This window comes from Coffea arabica, chromosome 6e (assembly GCF_036785885.1).
Source record: "Coffea arabica cultivar ET-39 chromosome 6e, Coffea Arabica ET-39 HiFi, whole genome shotgun sequence".
NCBI classification, from domain to species: Eukaryota; Viridiplantae; Streptophyta; class Magnoliopsida; order Gentianales; family Rubiaceae; genus Coffea; species Coffea arabica.
The window spans coordinates 10697317-10717138 of NC_092321.1; the positions used below are offsets into that span (position 1 = coordinate 10697317).

The following is a 19822-nucleotide window of genomic DNA, read 5'->3' on the forward strand; positions in this document are numbered from 1 at the left end:
TTCGAGCACTAATTTCCTGACACATACCTTTAGGAAGTTTAAATCATGACATGATATATGTAAGCATTGCCATAATGACTGATTTAATCAAAACCTCTTTACCCCCTTGACTAAGCATCTTCTGTTTCCACCCTTGTAGCTTGCTATTGATTTTATTTTCAGATAACCAAACACCTGGTTCTTAGCTTTCCCTATAGTCATAGGTAGGCCTAAATACTTCCCACTGTGAGCTTCCCTCATGTTGTCCAACACCTCACTTATCTCCCCTCTTAACAGGTTAGGAGTATTTCTACTAAAAAATATAGTAGATTTGTCAAAATTCTCTACCTGTCCAGTAGCTTGTCCATATTGCTGTATAATCTCCTTTATCTTCAGAGCTTCCTGTTTGCTTGCTTTGCAGCACAAAAGTGAATCATCTGCAAAAAATAAATGAGAAACCATAGGACTATCTCTTTGCAGATTTTGATGCCAGTTAATTGCTTCCCTTCCACAGCTTTCTTGAGTAAGTTAGAAAGCCCTTCAGTACAAATAATGAACAAGTAAGGAGATAATGGATCTCCTTGTCGGATTCCTCTGGAAAGCTTAACATTTCCCACCTTTTGGCTATTCAAGTTAAAAGAATATGAAACTGTGGAGATGTAAACCATGATCCAATCAACAAAGGTAGAACAAAAACCCATGTTCATCATAATTCTTCCTAAAAATTTTCACTCCACCCTATCATATGCTTTAGACATATCAAGTTTAAGGGTCATGAAGTCTACTTTACCAGTCCTCTTGTTTTTCAGGAAATGCAAAAGTTCATGTGCAATGACAAAATTATCAAGGATTTGTCTCCTTAGGACAAAAGCAGATTGAGAGGGGCTAATGTAGTGCTTAAGAACTTTTTTCAGTCTGGTAGCCAATACTTTAGATATGATTTTATGCAACATTGTGCAAAGGCTAATAGGTCTAAAATTGGTCAACATCATAGGATTATCAACTTTAAGGATTAGGGAAATGATGGTCTCATTAACAGTTCTAAGTAAATTACCACTATGAAAGAAGCTGGTAATGTCATTAACAATATCAACTTTAATGATGTTCTAGTATGTTTGGAAAAACAATGGAGACATACTATCAACTCCAGGAGCTTTGTTAGGAAACATTGAGAAAATGGCTGAAAAATAAGCCAGTTTCTTGCTCTCCACAATTGGTACACCACTAGGAAACACAAGTCTCTTCACCTAGTCCGTAAAAGAGTTTGAGGTACAATGATCACGAGCATAGGATTTTTTTCGGATCTTTCTATTTCTTGATAAAATAAGGAGAAACTCAAGGCTATTATTTGCGACCTGGTCTTTTTGCCATGTGTCCCAATTATCAGGTAAATCTCACAATCATTGAAACAATAGTTGTAATGTACTGTATTGAAAGATATACTCTTTTCCATGGGATCATGATTCTGAAAAACTAAAAACAATAGTTGTTTAATTTTCCTTTGATATCAACACACTTCACCCATTTAAAATGATAAAAGATGAGAATAAGTTTTCATGAAAGTAATTTTTTTTCCATGCTACTCATTGCCAGCATCCACATATAATGGGTTTGCTTTATCTTTTTTTCTTGTTGATTTAATCCCCATTAAAAAGCATACGCTGTCGATTTAGTCCCCATTAAAAAGTTTCTTTTCATTTTTTTTTGTTCCCCTCAAGAGCAATGCTATTATACAAGTGGAACTGAAAATGAGAGACATACAACAAAAAGTAGGAAGCGATGGGTAAAAGATTGGGACATACGATAGTGTACGGTTTTAAATAAAGCAGTTATTTTTGAATGCTATTAAAAAAAGAATTAATCTTTCCTACACTGATAGTGTATACACTGTCAACGTTGGATGAATGACAACTATACAAAATTTGAATTTGAAATTTAATTTTTATACATGTGTCATGAATCCAACGGTGATAATGTATGCACTGTTAGTGTATATAAGATTTACTCTAAAAAAAAGGTCATAGAAAAAGATCAATCAAGCAACAATGATGTGAAGCAAATAATAAAGAGCAAATGAATCGGATGGGAATGGATTGAGTTGAATGTTAAGATGAAGGAATTGTAAATAGGAGGTTTTGATTTTAAAACTACTCGGTTATCAAAGAAAAAAAAGAATCAATTTAAGGTGAGAACATCATTAATGTCATCTTGACAAGTATGAACGGTCCAATTTATGTAGAATTATAAGATCAGGCACAATGTAAAACATCAAGCTACAAAAGAAACCTCTAAGCAATTAGAGGGCTACATTATTATTAGAGAGTGGAGACCAAGTCTGATTCCCAAAAATTAATATAAAACAAAATAAAATGATATAAGAAAGAGACCGTGTCTTAGATGAGATATTTTCCTATGAATTTATTATAAATAGAAAAGTGGTTTGCTGTGAAAGAAATTAATACATAGAATTAGAATTCTAGGTTTTGAGCAGAGAAGCAGAAGTGGGAAAGGAGAAGTCCTCAAACAAACCCATCACTTAATTATCATCTATAATTTGAAGATAAAGATAATGCCAATTGATATTTTTGGCCTAATATTTCCAGTTCTTCTTTTTTATCTTATGAGCAAAGGAAGTAACACTAAAACCACAAGTCAAAAACAGCAAGCCACTTTTATTACAAACTTAGTAATAGATTCAAGAAGATGCTAGATAACATAAACACCACATCACTTGTGAGGTTCATAACACATACGACATCCTTAAACTAGAAATATAGAAATACATCCGACATCCTTAAACGAGAAATATGAAAGAAAAAACAGGATTACTGTTCTTTCATGCAACCTAGGTTCAAAAAACATACGTAAAATGACTATTACAATTTACAAGCCTTATTTTGCTAAAGATTCTGCGCCACCATTCTTTTATCCATCCAGAAACTACTGCAGGGAACTTCACAGAGATTTTGGCCCTTCATTTGCCGCGCCTCTTTCGGTCTGAACTAGAGGAATGAGGAGGCTTCTAGCGTGGACTGTTGGAGATAATACACAAGTGAATCAGATACTTAAAAGTATGACGTTCGTTTACCATTAGGGTTAACTAACGCCTGCCGAGACTCAATAACAAATAATAGCTTAAGTCAAATGCGTCTCGCCCAATTAATTTTCCGCCTTTTAAGTCAAAAGGATTACGTATGTTGTCTGCAGAAGATGGACTATGCATGGATCAAATGTTTCACTCAGTTTGTAGTATTAAACTATGGCCATCGATTGTCGAAAATGGATTTTTTGGTTCGACAGTCCATGGCCTCGGCCTCAAAATCGTTGTTAGACTTCCAATTCAGGAACACTATATACACACACACATACACATGCGCACACACACACATATAGTTGACATCACACATAATATTATCCAAAATCTTAATATTTTACTGATCAACAACGTATAATTGAAGACACATGTTGGTATTAGATATTTCTATATTTAAATGCAACCGGCTATTAGATATGGACCCAAATTTCGTGTTTGTTACATTAGAAGTGAACGTAAAATGTATGATATTTTACGCACTTATCATATTGGTTCCTCATACTAAAATGTATAAATATCCCGTGATTTCGAATTTGATTGTCTTTAAATATATATTTGATATTATGCATTATTTATTTGAAAAAATGGATTTCTGTAAATTTAAGTTATTTATGTACTTTCAATCTATTTTACAAAGGAGAAAGCCAAAGAAGAAATTTAGTCAATGCTCACCGAGATACAGTCCCCGACATCTTCCAATCATACCAACCGCCATTAGCATCATCTCTTATTTTTTCCAAATCCAGGCCGTTACCATTCCTTCAAGAGATCAAATACCAAACCAAAGCCGCCATTGCTAAGAATTTTGTCATCATTTTCTTAAATTAAATGTACAAAATTAACAACCGAAAATGAAAGGGAACTAAGCTATATATATGGTCATATTATTTATCTATATATATATATATATATATATATATATATATATATATATATATATATATATATATATATATATATATATATATATATATATATGAGCTATTATCATCGGAGGGATCGAGATTATCAGCAACCATGAAGAGTATTACTAAAGACTAACCTTGGTACATCACCGTCCTTCAACTTATGCACCTTTACTTCGTTTTTGTCAACGGCGGCAACAAATTTAGAGTCCATAAGATCGCCCTGCGAGACCTTCAAGTTAGTTGGATTGCCATCTACTGTGAAGAAGTAATCTGGAGCACAACGCAAATGTTCAGCGACACGCAGCAATTCATGCCTGCAGAACTTTATTTCATTAATTTGAGGGTCTGGATTGTGCTCTCGTAACTTAGCCTTGGCCATACGTAGCTCTACATCCTCGCCACTTTCAGTGGCCCTCAAACCGACAGATTGGCCGGATAGACAAACAATTGATGTCGAACTGTGTTCATTACCCATCTTTAGAAAAGGGATACTATGCAACACACAAAACTAAACTTGTGAAAAAAAAAAGACGGGTTAATCAGAGCTTGATTTAATACGCTAATAGAAATGATAATGACGAGAGAGAGGCCTCTCAAGTTCAATGACACCAAAAATGAGCGTGAGAAGCAGTGGTTTTCCGTGTCGAAGGATGGGTTGGTACTATTTATAGAGAAGGATGGGTTAATGCAATGGTACTAGTTAGTGTGTGTGTGTGTGTGTGGGCGCCCACTTCAGTTAGAATTTTAATTTTGGACATGCTGGGAAATTCATTAGCAATTCACTTGGCTTAACTCTGAAGCACAGAGAAAGGGAAAAATGTGTGTGTGTGTGTTGTGTGGGCCGGGAACGTGCAAGAGCAGAAGCCATGCACGAGCACCAGAAGGAGCAACTGATTTTCGTTTTGACACCGACATGCAGGTGGAGTTTTAACGGAGAGAGGCCATAAACATTGTATCAGTTAGCTTCACGATACATGCATCATATGGCTGCAAAATGTATGGAAGATGACAGGAAATATCTGCAACTGCCCGAAAATATTAATATGTGAATTGAAAGGATAAACTAAAAAAATATGGTCACCCGTAGAAAGATTAAGGAAAATGACTTCTGAGTACTCAAACACGACAATAGGCCTGTTTCCACTAAATCATCCCCCAAGATTTCTTCTGCTATTTTGTGTTCTTCTCTGCAAAAAAAAAAAAAAACCCAAAAAATAAAAAAGAGAGAAGGGCTATTGCCTTATTGCCTTTCTTTTATTTCCAATCCCCACTACCATCCCAATCAACTGTAATTTCATGGAAACTTGGACATCTCATGGAAAAACATCCAAAAGCCATGCGCCACAAAAGATCAATCCACAATGGAAACTTGGACAACCCTTAAGGCCTTTGACGCCAGCGGTGAAATTCACCTTCCCCTTCACTATATCTGCCAAAGATTACCTGAAAAGAGAAACCCAAAATTAGAAACATCGAGCAAAAACTTTGCCACCTTCAAAATTTTATGGAAATAAATATTTTCTGCGCGTTGGCAACAGAGAGATATTGCACATATACGCGTCAAATAATAAATTAAGTGGATTAACATTAAAAGTTGGAAAATAACAAAGTAAATGTGATTTTAAATGTAACAGACAACAGGATTTTTAAATATACGTTGTGACTATGATGAATACATCGTAAATAATCTTTGTTTAAGAAAACATCTTAATATTAGGTTGTTCGGTACTCAATGTAGAATTTGAACAAATCATATATCTTCTACTTTTAACATTTTCCAATTAATCTTAATTCTTTTGATTTCAGAGACTCCAATCACTAGGCAGCTTTCACTAGCTACGATGTATGTCCAAATCTTACTCCTATTAAAAATTTTTTATTGTGCTTCAGGACTGTGTACTTGAATCTTTGAGCACATCCAAATTAACGTAAGATTAATTACTCAAAGCTTTCAAATCCAAACAGGATTGAAGTTTCAAATATCTAGCATGCACCGTTAAAAGTATTAATTTTGGAGTTTGCGGATATTAAGAAGAGATCAACGGCGTGATGCATTGATCGTAACTCTCCAAACGATATGGTATATATCCGAATTCTATATCTTGTTTATCCAAATTCTGTGTCTTGTTTATGGTTGTTCGTTAAAGAATTTTCTACAGAACTTGCTTCAAGACCAGAAGTCATACAAAGTCTATGCATTTTTAATTTTTTTACTCGTTGGTATAGCGTGTTTTACTCGTTAAACCAACTTACTCCTAGTTGGTATATTGTGTCGATATTTTACTCGTTATATAGTCTATTGCATCGTAGTCGTGGTTCAACACGTTTTTCAAATTCAAAGGACTTCTGAACAAAAAGATTAAAAGAAGTAGTCTCAGGAAGCAAAAAGTTCCTTTCTCATCGGATGATCCTATAGTTTGTTCTCAAGGGTCATCTGCTTAAATCCTAATTTCAGTACCCAATTAATTAGAATCCACAAAAGAAGAAGTCTCATTTAAATGGTCACCGCGTCCATATATAGTCTTCGGCTTCTTTTACATTCTTCCAATCCTGGTCATCGCCATCCCTTCAAGAAATTAATCAAGTACAAGACCAAAGCCACTATCAATAATTATGTGAACCCGGAAATTGAAAGATTGTGTACTATTCTTTAGCCTAGACAGACTACAATCGTGGGTTCTCTACCGTACTCTGTCTATCCCATGCATCATATTATTTATTGACCCTCCAATTTTTACAAATAATGAGAGCGCAGTTGGTAAGGTTATATTGGTGTACCCCTAGTCTTGTTAGTTTGCCATCCACCTTCGTCCTGAATATTGGAGGACGAAGCTGAATACTTTGCAACATCGGTTTCGATCTGCGCCAGGTTTTGTTGCCTCTAGAGAGACGTTTATATTGATTGGCCTGTAAATAATACGAGCAAACAATAATATGTCTTCTCGTGACCCATTTTTTAAAAATTTTAAGGTGGGAAATCATGAACAATTGAAGTCGTCGGGCCGATGAGAGTTCGAGGCCTGAATATTACTTACTACTGATGGGCTTGAGTTAATTTGTTTGAAACTCAGCTTCCGGTGAGCTGCAATTTCGTGTAAAACTACCCAGATGTCAATTTAGTTAATCTTTCTACAGATGAGCACTTTTTTTTTCTGAATTTACTATAAATCGAGATGGTCGTGTTGTAAAAGAAATACTATATAGAATGACCAATTCTAGGATTGAAGCACAGAATGAAAGTAGGAGTCCTCAAACAAATCCATCACTTGTCGTCGTCTATCATTCGCAGATAAAGATAATGACGATTGACTTTTGTGTCTAATAATATGGCGTACTTTTGTAATTATAAGGAAAAGATGTCAAATTTTTCATGTACGTACCTACTATTTGATAAATAAGTATAATAATAATTTTATAACCATGATAGGATACTTTTATGGTATTTTATTTATAAGATAGAAAATAAAATGTTGAAATAATTGATTCAGAGTTTATGAATTTTTTGAGTGGTGAGATTATCATAATTTAGTAGTGATTTTGGGCATTTCCTTTTAATTTATTGTTAATTTTAATACCAAAAAAAGAAAAGAAAGATTAACAAAAAACATTGAATTACGTATAAAGCTAACTCATCAAAAAATTCATTAGTTCGCCGTTTAGTTACAATAGAAACTAGAGATAATAGTGGTAATTTTACAATTTTATTGACAAAAAATTAAAATAAAAGGAATAAGAAGGAAAAAGAATGAAAAAATAATTTTAAAGTCATTCTAAGCATAAGAATACCAAACAAGGGAAATTCGTTAAAATATTGAAGGGTAGTATTGTCATTTTAAATGACAAGGGAGGTATGCGCAATTTTTCAAATTTCATGGGAGCTCAGTGAAATTGTCAAAAAACCTCAGGGGAGGTTTCTGAAATTATCCCAATATTTATACCTAAATCATCAGTCAGCCAGAATGCTCGTCCATTGAAACACATATGAGGTAGCCCCGGCTCCATAGCCAAGTCCTAGTTTTGCCTTGTTAAAGGCGTGCGTCTCCAACTTGCAACTGCAACCTTCACAGAATCAAGGACAGCAGAAATTAGGCTAACAGCAGATACTGAACCTTGCTGAAAAATAAGCCAGTTTCTTGCCCTCCACAATTGGTACGCCACTAACAAACACAAGTCTCCTCACCTAGTCCGTAAAAGAGTTTGAGGTACAATGATCCCGAGCATAGAATTTTTTTCGGATATTCTATTTTTTGATAAAAATAAGGAGAAACTCAAGGCTATTATTTGCGACCTGGTCTTTTTGCCATGTGTCCCAATTGTCAGGTAAATCTCACAATCATTGAAACAATTAGGGATGTAATCGAGCCGAGTCGAGCTCGAGTATCACTATACTCGAGCTCGACTCGACTCATACACACAGAAACTCGAGCTCGACTCGAGCTCGATCGAGCCCGAAAATCGATACTCGAAGATCGACTCGAAGAATTTCCTTAGGCTCGAGACTCGACTCGATAAGGCTCGATCTTTAATCGAGCCTTATCAAGTCGAGTCTTATCAAGCTTTTTGACTCGATTTGACGAAAATGCAACAAAGCAGGGACCTAATTAAGGGACTTATGATGGTGTTGGAGGCAAATATGAAGCTCAGGAAAAGACAGGACCAAATCACTAAACAAAAAGAAAACGGAGGGACTGAAATTGCAATTTTGGACAAGTGATCATCTTCTCCAACGAGCAAATATCAATTACCATTCAGCAACCAGAAATCTGGCTTCAATTTCTAACCATTCCAACAAACAATGAGACTCACAACACTCCCTCTCATAACATCAATTCGAATTCACTCGACCGGAAGCATAAGGAGCAGAAAAATGTAAGACATCAACACACCAAAAATTCTTAGATGCGAGGAAGTGAACTGGCCGACTTGGCCAGTATTTTTCATGTGCAAAAATGCAGACCAATCACCCTTCAACTAAAACTTTCAATCAAGCATTTTGTCGAACAGTAAATGGGCATTAAAATTTTGCCGGATTCTCACTCAAATTAAAGCAATAACTAGCCCAAAAATGATCAGAAACCTTATCAATTCAGGATAACAAGTTTCCTAGTCGATCTTGGCCCATTTTAATGCCAGAGACACAGAGCCAAAAACAGAGGAGCACTTACCTAAGTGAGCCACAGATGAGCAGTGATGAACCAGCGATGAACTAGTGAGATCTTGGTGCTTCGTCTTCGACACTCGGCAGCGATGAACCAGCACGGCAGGACACAGCCGACAGGAGACGTAGAGCGCGGCGGACTGGCGGAGGCCGGAGAGGCAGAGAGCAGCTTCGATTTGGGACTTGGGACTTGGGACTTGTTAAGGCGATGGCGATGGCGATGGAGCCTCACAGATGCGGCGAGCAACGGCGTCGGCGACGAACGGAGTGAGGGTGTAGATCTAAATCAGTCAGAGTCAGCTGCCGGCTGGTAAGTGAATTTTTTTGCTAGGCTTTCTTCGAACAGAGAAGAAAGTCGCACAGTCGGCACAGAGAAGGAAGAAAGGCTTCCTTTTTTTACATTTTTTCTTTTTAGTGTTTTTTACAATTATGTTATTACTTTTTTGCCATTATAGGATTTTATTATAAAGAAGGTAATATTGTAAATTCCATATATCTTATACCCATAATGGTCATTTTATAATTATAATAAATATATATTATTTAAATTATAAATATTTTATTTAATTAATGCCGGCTCGTCGAGTAGCTCGACGAGCCACGAGCTCGGAATATACGGCTCGAAGCTCGACTCGATTACGAGTCGAGCTACTCGAAACTCGACTCGAACTCGGTCAACCCGAGTTCGAGTCGAGTTGTTGACCGAGCTACTCGCGAGCTACTCGCGAGTAGCTCGGCTCACCAACAACCCTAGAAACAATAGTTGCAAGGTGCTGTATTGAAAGATATATACTCTTTTCCATGGGATCATGATTCTGAAAAACTAAAAACAATAATTCTTTAATTTTCCTTTGATATCAACACACTTCACCCATTTAAAATGATGAAAGATGAGAATAAGTTTTCATGAAAGTAATTTTTTTTCCATATAATGGGTTTGCTTTATCTTTTTTTCTTATTGATTCAATCCCCATTAAAAAGCATACGCGGTCGATTTAGTCCCTATTAAAAAGTTTCTTTTCATTTTTTTTTTCCCCTCAATAGCAAATTAGCAATGCTATTATACAAGTGGAACTGAAAATGAGAGACATGCAACAAAAAGTAGGAAGGGATAGGTGAAAGATTGGGACACATGACAAAAACACATGGAAAATGGGGCCGAGGATTGGAACTGCAGCCAACGGCAGCGAACTTGTGTATAGGTCAAATCATATAAGAATGCAAATTCTAATTTTACAATGATTGTGTTAAACAAAATTGATCCAAAACGGAAGGGAGGATAATATTAAAATGTGGATTTGCTTCAAAAATCTAGGCGGGTGCGTAGTACGTTCGTTTGATCCAGTCCCTTTCGAGTTATCTCTGGACCTCCTTAGGTTCACTCCCTCCCCTTAATATAGGATAGATTAAGATATATTACAGTTGTCGTTTCTGGTAAAAAAAAAAAAGGGAAGGGAGGATAATATACTTGATACATCCTCGGAAATAAATACATGTTATCACTTTCTGCATAAGCTTTCGCTTGAACATTGAGCCAAATACAAACATATTATCATACTTTTGCCATAATTTTGTGAGAAAGATCTTAAATTGCTGTCAAGTGGCATAAAACTTACCAATAAAATATCAAAAGTTGGTCTGTGGCAAAGATCTTTTTCTTTTTTTTTTCTTTTCTTAGGTATGGATTAGTCATTTTGAAACGCAGATGAAAAGGAAAGAACCAAAAAATAAAAAAGAACAAGAACTACCAAGAAGTCGTACACATATTTGCCCAGCTCTATACATCTTCTGCATACACACCCGTACGCATACAAACACCAACCGGATTGTTGTAATTTGCCTGCACACATGTTGCGAATGTTTGATAACTAATCTTAATTTGAATTTAAATTTAATGTTTTATATTTTAGTATATCCGAACTCCTATTAGTGTATATATTGTCAATATAACTAGTTAATTATTAACTAATTAACGAAAATGTCGTTGCCATTTGACTCTCATTGTCTTTAATTTTCTCGTCCTCCCTGCCTCTTCCTTCCGCTCCTCGTCTGCTTATAAAAACCTTGAAACTAAAACATAAAATAAAATAAAAGGAACACACGGTCTAGCATGCAGTTATTAGGTAGTGCAAATTAAAAAACCCTTGATGCAGGTACTTAATTTGTGTTTATGGGTACACTTTGGAGAAAGACCAAGTCCCAGAACGAAATAATTAATCAAGGATGAGTACCTCTATTGAATGAAACGAACTTTGATCAGGTTCAATCGGATTCAGCAAAGCTCTCGATCGAACTTCGGCACGTACTCAAGAAGTACTTAGACAGATTAAGACGCATCTTCCAGCGTCATTGCACAGCTCAAAGCAATTCTTGATGTTGCAACTCAGAGGAGAGCCAGAGTTGTAACAGAGAATCTTCCACGAACCAAACAGCAAAACGACTAGAAATAGAACGAACATAGCCAAGCAAATCATAAACATCATTTGTCGCCTTTCGCGTCTCTCGCTCAGAATAGATGGCACTTGTCGACCGCCGACTCCAGCAAGATCCAATTCTCTTTCGTAGGTTAATCGATCATACTTCCGAGTCAAATGTATCAAAATTGATAGATTAAGTAAGCCCGCAATCAAAGAGAGGGAAACGGGGAGCCAACGGTATTGGCATTTGAGGGGTGAGGGATTACCAAAGATGGATGTGAAAATGACACCTTGGAAGACTAAGTAGTAATTTGCAAGCGGGAAAATGTCCCTCAATAACTGTCGAATTTCCGTCTCTCCTTTCTCCATTCTCTTTTTCTCTTCGGATCTTGAATCTTCACTTGCAGGATTGGTCCCTCCATCGGCAGCAGACAATTGTGAGACAGAAGAGAATGAAGAGAGCTGTAGCCCATCAGGGACAGAATAGCCTCCTCCTCCTCCTCCTTTTGCTCCTTCCATGGCTAATGATTCAATCAATGATTTGTTCTTAAGAAGCAAAAAATCTTTATGTCACTCGCTCTACTTCACTAATATTTCTGCATGTGACAGACAGACTAAACACAACGACTTAGTGGCATAATCATGTTAAAGGTACAATATTCTGATGAATATTGTTCATAAATTATGATACAAGTTGGGTTGAGACAGAATAGCCTTTTCCTCCTCCTCTTCCTCCTTCCATGGCTAATGAATCAATGGTTTGGTTTTGATTGAGAAGCAAAAATCTTTATGTCACTCCACTTCACCAGTACTTCCGCATGTGACAAAGTATACACGATGACTTGATGACATAAATCACAATCAAGTTAAAGGTACAATATTCTGACGGATGCTGTTCATGAATCCTATCCTATCCTAAACCACGTAAAGCGGGGTAAGGCTTACACTTACGGTTGATTTGTCGCGGTTAAAGTGTAATTCCTCCATTTATTTTGTCCTGTTTAATCCTTTTTGGACTCTGTAACCCTCTTGCCTTGGTTATGCTATTTTTTTTTTTTTTTTGTCATCAATCATATATTTGTAGAACCTAATCTATCCTAATCTAGGAAAAAGAGGAGTGAATATACAAACCCAACTAAATTAAAGAAACATACTATAGCACAAAACTGTGATAGAGAGTTAGTGAATATACAGACCCAACTAAATTAAGGAAATACTATAACACAATTCTTAAATTTTTTTCACTATAGGTAAAATTTAAACTTTCCCTAACAGACCAAGAGGGACTTCCTGGTGGCCACTGAGCCAGTGGTTGATTATTATTTGTGTGTATCGATTTATCTACACTTGATCTTTTTACTGCTTCAGGGTGGGGTGTGCCACATGGTCCTGTCTCCTTTGGTCCCCACACATGCCGCACGTTTCTTACATGGTAGTAGTTCTTTTTGCTCTTGGTCTATCGCGGCCATTTTTAGCTACTTACCCACAATGTACCGCCCTTTCTCGCGTGGGCAGTCACTCTCCTTTTCTTTTTCTTTTTTTTTAAATTATCATGTTTGAATTGTTATTTTTTTGAAGAAAATTTTTTATATTTTTATAAATACATTTTTAAATTATTTTTTTATTTTATAAATATTAAATCACTGCTATGTATTTTTATAAAAATTTCAAAAAATGCAATCCAAACAGATATTTTTATGTAATTATAATAAATGAAAAGGGAAAACTCAGCTGCATGGCGCGTCTGCTTTGCATGGTAGGTGCATGTCTTTTTTTAACCTTTTTATTTGACTCTTATTACAGCTGGGTCTGCCTCATCTCCATTTAATATTGACATGAGGCATCAAGATTATTTGGTCCTTTTTGGGTCATTGATTTTTATTTTTATTTTTTATCAATTATCATCCCTACTTCTACTCCTATTCCTACTCTAACTAGGGGAGGCTCAACTGAGTCTACGGGGGACCGATGGGGATAGAATCACCACCGGACTAGACGGGTGTGTAGTGCACCCGTTTGGATTTGAAGAAGAGCCACAAGAGTGACATTTTGGTGGGAGGCAAGGGTGAAGCCTTAAGGGTTTGGTGGTGGCCACCAACCTAAGAGCTGGTGGTTCTTTTTGGGTCATTTTTGAAAAGGTAGGGCAGTCAAAGCGGTTGGTTAGGATTGATACGATGAAGAAATTATTAGGACAAAAAAAAAAGAAATTAAGAGTAATAATAGAGTAAAGGTTAGTTATTTGTTTAATACTACAATCTCATTGATCCTTCTTGGCAATTGAAATAAATAACTATTCTATAAGGCAAGAAGCATATGTAGGCTCTGGATTAACCGCTAAACCGTCTCCCAAAGTTTCTTCTTTTATACCAAAAAAATCATCAACAAATAAACAATAAAAGCTCTCTCTTTCTTAGCACTCGCCATTGTTTTCCTTTCGTCCTAGTCCCGACATCCATCCCAAACAAGTGTAATTTTTTAATCCCAAAATTAAAAAGATATCCTAGAAAAACCTCAACCAAGCAACAGCGATGCGAAGCAAATAATAAGAGCAAATGAATTAATTGAAGGCGAGAACAGGATTAATGTCATAATCCCAACAAGCATGCGTATGATTGGTTCAATTTATATACTCCTATGTCGGATCATGAGATCAGGCACAACGTACAACGTCAATTTACAGAAGAAACTTTTTAAGTAACTTTTCAAGTTGGTGATCAATTCAAATTGACTTCTTCTGCTGGTCAATGAATTTTGTTCGTAGAGTCATCATCATCAGCATGATAATCAATAGAAGATAGTCATCATCAGCATGATAACCACAGACATTAACGAACGAAATCACAAAAACTTTCATAACCAATCTTCAAAGATGTAAACACCACAGAAGAAACAAATATGAAATGGATTTCTCTCTGTTGAATTCAAAGTCTTGAATTCTTCAAGCCTTAATTGTTGACCTTTCTAAGGCCAACAATTGTTGAATTTGGTGGCCTAATGTCTATCCCACATCGGTGGGATTATTGGAAGAACCTTAGCTTGAGAGCTATAAATAGCTCTCAAGTCCTTCCAATTAAATTGTACCAAGAATAACAAAGAATTACCCATAAGGATTTTGTAATTCTTTGTATTCTTTCTTCTCTCCTAAATTATAAAAGCAGGCTGCTTGAGTGGTGCTCGGAGAGTAGGCAAAATTGGCCGAACTCCGTTATCAATTTTCGGGTGCGTTCGTTCCTTATCTCTTTTATTTGTTCCGCATTTATTTATTAGTTTCTTTTCTATTGTAGTATAGTATTCAATATATTTGTCTATATTTGTCGGGTATATTTGTAGTGTTTTATACGGTTCATTTGGGTGTATTTTTCTTATTCGTGTGTACGTATTATTTATGTATACACGGGTATAGTTGTGATAATACACCGTGCACGTAAGTTCTGTCTAGGAGACTGGGTTTTAAGTGGGACCGCTTGTGACTCCTTCAGCCTTTCCTGGGAATTTACTTGGAATGGTAATTTTGTCTAAGGAGATTGTTTCGACGATCTTTCCTGGAAATTACTGAATCGATTTAATCACTAGTTGTAATTTTTTGAGTGGGAAATTACCCGATTTCCCCAACAAGTGGTATCAGAGCCGAAGGTTCGTCCTTTGGCTTGTCTGTAGTTTGTTATATTGAATACTATCATTTGAGTCTGTAATGGCATCTGACAATTCCACGTCAAGAATTATATCTGGGGCGTCGGCTTCCTCGTCCACATGGTCGAGGATTCCAATGTCAAGTTTGAAGGTGGCGGTGGACACATTTGACGGTACTGGCCATTTCGGCATGTGGCAAGGCGAAGTCATGGACTCCCTTTTCCAACAGGGTCTTGACATTGCCATTGAAGAAAAGAAACCAAATGACATAGAAGAGAAGGACTGGAGTACCATAAATCGGTTGGCATGCGGAACTATTCGATCATGTTTGTCCAAAGAGCAAAAATATGCTTTCAAGAATGAGACTTCTGCATGGAAATTGTGGAAGGCATTGGAGGGAAAATTTCTGAAAAAGAGTGGTCAGAATAAACTCCTAATGAAGAAAAGATTGTTCCGTTTCGATTACCAACCAGGTACTACTATGAATGAACACATCACTATGTTTAATCAATTAGTAGCAGATCTGTTTAATTTAGATGTAAATTTTGAAGATGAAGATTTGGCTTTGATGTTGTTATCATCCCTTCCTGATGAATTTGAACATTTGGAAACTACATTACTTCATGGGAAGGAAAATGTGTCTTTAGATGCTGTATGTTCTGCTTTGTATAGTCGTGAATTGAGAAAGCAGGATAAAATGAAAAAGAAAGTAGCTGCAGCAGATGAAGCGTTAGTGGCAAGAGGTCGTCAACAAAGCCAATCAAAGGGGAGAAGAGGAAGGTCCAAATCGAAAAGCAGAGTTGCCAAAGATGAGTGTGCTTTCTGTCGTGAGAAAGGGCACTGGAAGAAAGACTGTCCAAAGTTGAAGAAAAAAGGGAAAGCTCCGCAAGACGTAAATATTACAGAATGCAAAAGTGATGCGGAATCAGATTTCTCTTTGGCTGTATCACCTTTAACATCCCATCCAGATGAATGGATTTTGGATTCAACTTGTACCTACCATATGTCTCCCATGCGGGAGTGGTTCTTTGAATTTGAAGAACTTGATGGTGGAGTTGTGTACATGGGAAATAACAATCCATGTAAAACAGTTGGGATAGGTTCAATCAAGCTGTGTAATCATGATGGATCCACCAGAATCCTGAAAGATGTTCGGTACGTGCCGAATTTGAAGAGGAATCTCATCTCCTTGGGACTCTTGGAGTCAAAAGGCCTGGAAGTGAAGATGCGAGATGGAATTCTTAAAGTAACTTCAGGAGCACTTGTGATGTTGAAAGGTGTGAGGAAGAATAATCTGTATTACTACCAAGGTAGTACAGTTGTTGGGACAGCAGCATCAACAACATCTTCCAGTAGCAAGAAGGATGCGGAAGCAACAAAGTTGTGGCACATGCGATTGGGACATGCTGGTGAAAAATCCTTGCAAAATCTTGCCAAACAAGGATTATTGAAAGGTACGAAAGTTTGCAAATTAGAATTTTGTGAGTATTGTGTTCTGGGAAAACAAAGAAAAGTGAAATTTGGCACTGGTATCCATAATACCAAGGGTATTTTGGATTATGTGCACTCAGATGTGTGGGGACCTGCCAAGACTCCATCTCTTGGTGGCAGGTATTATTTTGTCACTTTTATTGATGATTTTTTCAGAAGAGTTTGGGTGTTTACTATGAAGAGTAAGGATGAGGTGCTAGAGATTTTCCTTAAATGGAAAGTTCAGGTTGAAAACCAGACGGGAAGAAAGATCAAGATCCTCCGAACAGACAACGGTGGAGAATATAAGAGTGATCCCTTCCAGAAGATATGCCAAGAATGTGGCATAGTTCGACACTTCACAGTTAGAAAAACACCACAGCAGAATGGGGTGTCAGAGCGTATAAACAAGACACTAGTGGAGAAAGTACGTTGCATGCTGTCTAATGCTGGGTTAGGCAGAAAGTTTTGGGCTGAGGCTGTGACATACGCTCAACACCTCATCAATCGCTTGCCATCATCTGCAATTGGTGGCAAGACTCCATTAGAGGTATGGTCTGAAAAACCTGCAACAGATTATGATTCTTTGCGTATTTTTGGTTCTACTGCATATTATCATGTAAATGAATCAAAATTGGATCCACGTGCAAAGAAGGCTCTCTTTATGGGCTTTAGTGCTGGAGTTAAGGGATACCGGTTGTGGTGTCTAGAATCAAAGAAGACCATTATCAGCAGGGATGTTACCTTTGACGAATCTGTCATGTTGAATAAGGTAACACAAGATATGACCAATGGTACTCCGCAACAGGTGGAGTGTACGCCGAAGCAGGTGGAGTTTGAGCAGATAATGGTGAGCCCAACAAACAGCACCTTCAGTGACTCTCCCATGACAGAAGAAGAGTCAGATGAGGAAGAGGTTTCAACCCAAGAACCTCAACAGCAGCAAGAGTCAATTGCCGTCAATAGGGCAAGACGAGAAATTCATAAACCTGCTCGTTTTGTTGACATGGTGGCCTATGCACTTCCAGTTGTTGATGATGTTCCATCCACATTTTCTGAAGCAGTTCGAAGTACAGAAGATGGTAGATGGAAAGATACTATGGAAGAAGAGATGCAATCTCTTCAGAAGAACAATACGTGGAAGTTGACACAACTACCGAAGGGCAAGAAGGCAATTGGATGCAAATGGATATTTGCAAAGAAAGAAGGATTTCCTGACAAGTATGATGTTCGCTACAAGGCAAGATTGGTGGCTAAGGGCTACGCTCAGAAGGAGGGAGTTGATTATAATGAGGTATTTTCTCCAGTTGTTAAACATTCCTCTATTAGAATTTTGTTGGCCTTGGTAGCGCAGTTGAATTTGGAACTAGCTCAACTTGATGTGAAGACCGCGTTCCTTCACGGTGACTTGAAGGAGGAAATCTATATGACTCAACCAGATGGATTCAAAGTTGCTGGTAAAGAGAATTGGGTTTGTAAGCTGAGCAAATCGTTGTACGGATTGAAACAATCACCGAGACAATGGTACAAACGATTTGACCAGTTCATGATGGGCCAGAAGTACACAAGAAGCAAATACGATCACTGTGTGTATTTGCGCAAGCTACGAGATGATTCCTACATCTACTTACTCTTGTACGTTGATGATATGCTGATAGCATCAAAGAGCCAAGTTGAAATTGACAAATTGAAGGCTCAATTGAGTAAAGAGTTTGAGATGAAGGATTTGGGAGAAGCCAAGAAGATTCTCGGCATGGAGATAAGCAGGGATAGAACGAGAGACAAGCTTTGTCTGACACAGAAGCAGTATTTGAAAAAAGTACTACAACGTTTTGGCATGAATGAAAATTCAAAACCTGTAAGTACTCCGCTTGCTCCTCATTTGAAACTTAGTAGCCTATTATCTCCAAAGACGGATGAAGAGCGAGCATACATGGCGAAAGTCCCGTATGCTAATGCAGTTGGTAGCTTGATGTATGCAATGGTATGTACGAGACCGACATTTCACAAGCAGTGAGTGTGGTAAGCAGGTTTATGCATGATCCAGGCAAGGGTCATTGGCAAGCTGTGAAATGGATTCTACGGTATATCCAAAATACCGTAGATGTTGGATTAGTATTTGAGCAGGATAAATCACTTGGTCAATGTGTAGTTGGATATTGTGATTCTGACTATACAGGTGATTTGGATAAGCGACGCTCTACAACTGGCTACTTGTTCACATTTGCCAAGGCGCCAGTTAGTTGGAAGTCTACTTTGCAGTCAACGGTGGCTTTGTCAACAACGGAGGCAGAGTACATGGCGATTACAGAAGCTGTGAAGGAGGCAATCTGGCTTCAAGGATTGCTTGAAGACTTGAGAGTTGGTCAAAAACACATTGACGTGTTTTGTGACAGTCAGAGTGCTATTCACTTAGCAAAGAACCAAGTCTTTCACGCAAGAACGAAGCACATTGATGTTCGCTATCACTTTGTGCGGAAAATTCTCGAAGAAGAGGAGATTTTTCTCCAGAAAATTCGGACTACGGAGAATCCTGCAGATATGCTGACCAAGGTGGTTACAAGAGCCAAGTTTGAACATTGTTTAAACTTGGTTAACATCCTGCACATTTGAGTTGGCGCCTGACGGCGCAAATTTGGAAGCGCCACAATGACCGTTTGATTTTTTGTTTGAGGGAGAAGATTTGTATTTTTTGGGTGGGATTAGAAATTATGCCAAGGTGGAGATTTGTTGAATTCAAAGTCTTGAATTCTTCAAGCCTTAATTGTTGACCTTTCTAAGGCCAACAATTGTTGAATTTGGTGGCCTAATGTCTATCCCACATCGGTGGGATTATTGGAAGAACCTTAGCTTGAGAGCTATAAATAGCTCTCAAGTCCTTCCAATTAAATTGTACCAAGAACAACAAAGAATTACCCATAAGGATTTTGTAATTCTTTGTATTCTTTCTTCTCTCCTAAATTATAAAAGCAGGCTGCTTGAGTGGTGCTCGGAGAGTAAGCAAAATTGGCCGAACTCCGTTATCAATTTTCGGGTGCGTTCGTTCCTTATCTCTTTTATTTGTTCCGCATTTATTTATTAGTTTCTTTTCTATTGTAGTATAGTATTCAATATATTTGTCTATATTTGTCGGGTATATTTGTAGTGTTTTATACGGTTCATTTGG

The 19822-nt window shown here is 37.3% G+C and overlaps 1 protein-coding gene across 2 annotated transcripts; it reads right to left on the reverse strand.

Annotated features, from left to right (window-relative positions):
• Nucleotides 1-2631: 2631 nt before the first annotated feature.
• LOC113693605 (uncharacterized) lies at nucleotides 2632-12345 on the reverse strand. 2 transcript variants are annotated; one of them, XM_072055217.1, is made up of 5 exons: nucleotides 9147-9568; nucleotides 7920-8040; nucleotides 4116-5424; nucleotides 3746-3832; nucleotides 2632-3011 (listed from the first exon to the last, which is right to left on the reverse strand). In XM_072055217.1, exons 3-5 carry the CDS (start codon nucleotides 4454-4456, stop codon nucleotides 3002-3004), a joined length of 438 nt encoding a protein of 145 aa, XP_071911318.1. In that variant the 5' UTR covers nucleotides 4457-5424; nucleotides 7920-8040; nucleotides 9147-9568; the 3' UTR covers nucleotides 2632-3001. The 2 variants fall into 2 exon arrangements, 1 of the variants encoding a protein (XP_071911318.1); XR_011816913.1 differs by lacking the exons at nucleotides 2632-3011; nucleotides 3746-3832; nucleotides 4116-5424 and adding an exon at nucleotides 11371-12345 and having other exon boundaries at nucleotides 7601-8040; nucleotides 9147-10979.
• Nucleotides 12346-19822: the final 7477 nt, after the last annotated feature.

Coding starts and splice junctions, on each gene's coding strand:
- LOC113693605 (XM_072055217.1), bottom strand. CDS start 4,456: ATGGGTAATGAACACAGTTCGACATCAATTGTTTGTCTATCCGGCCAA. Junction 3,833..4,115: donor AAGGACGGTGATGTACCAAG/GTTAGTCTTTAG, acceptor GATCTCTTGAAG/GAATGGTAACGGCCTGGATT.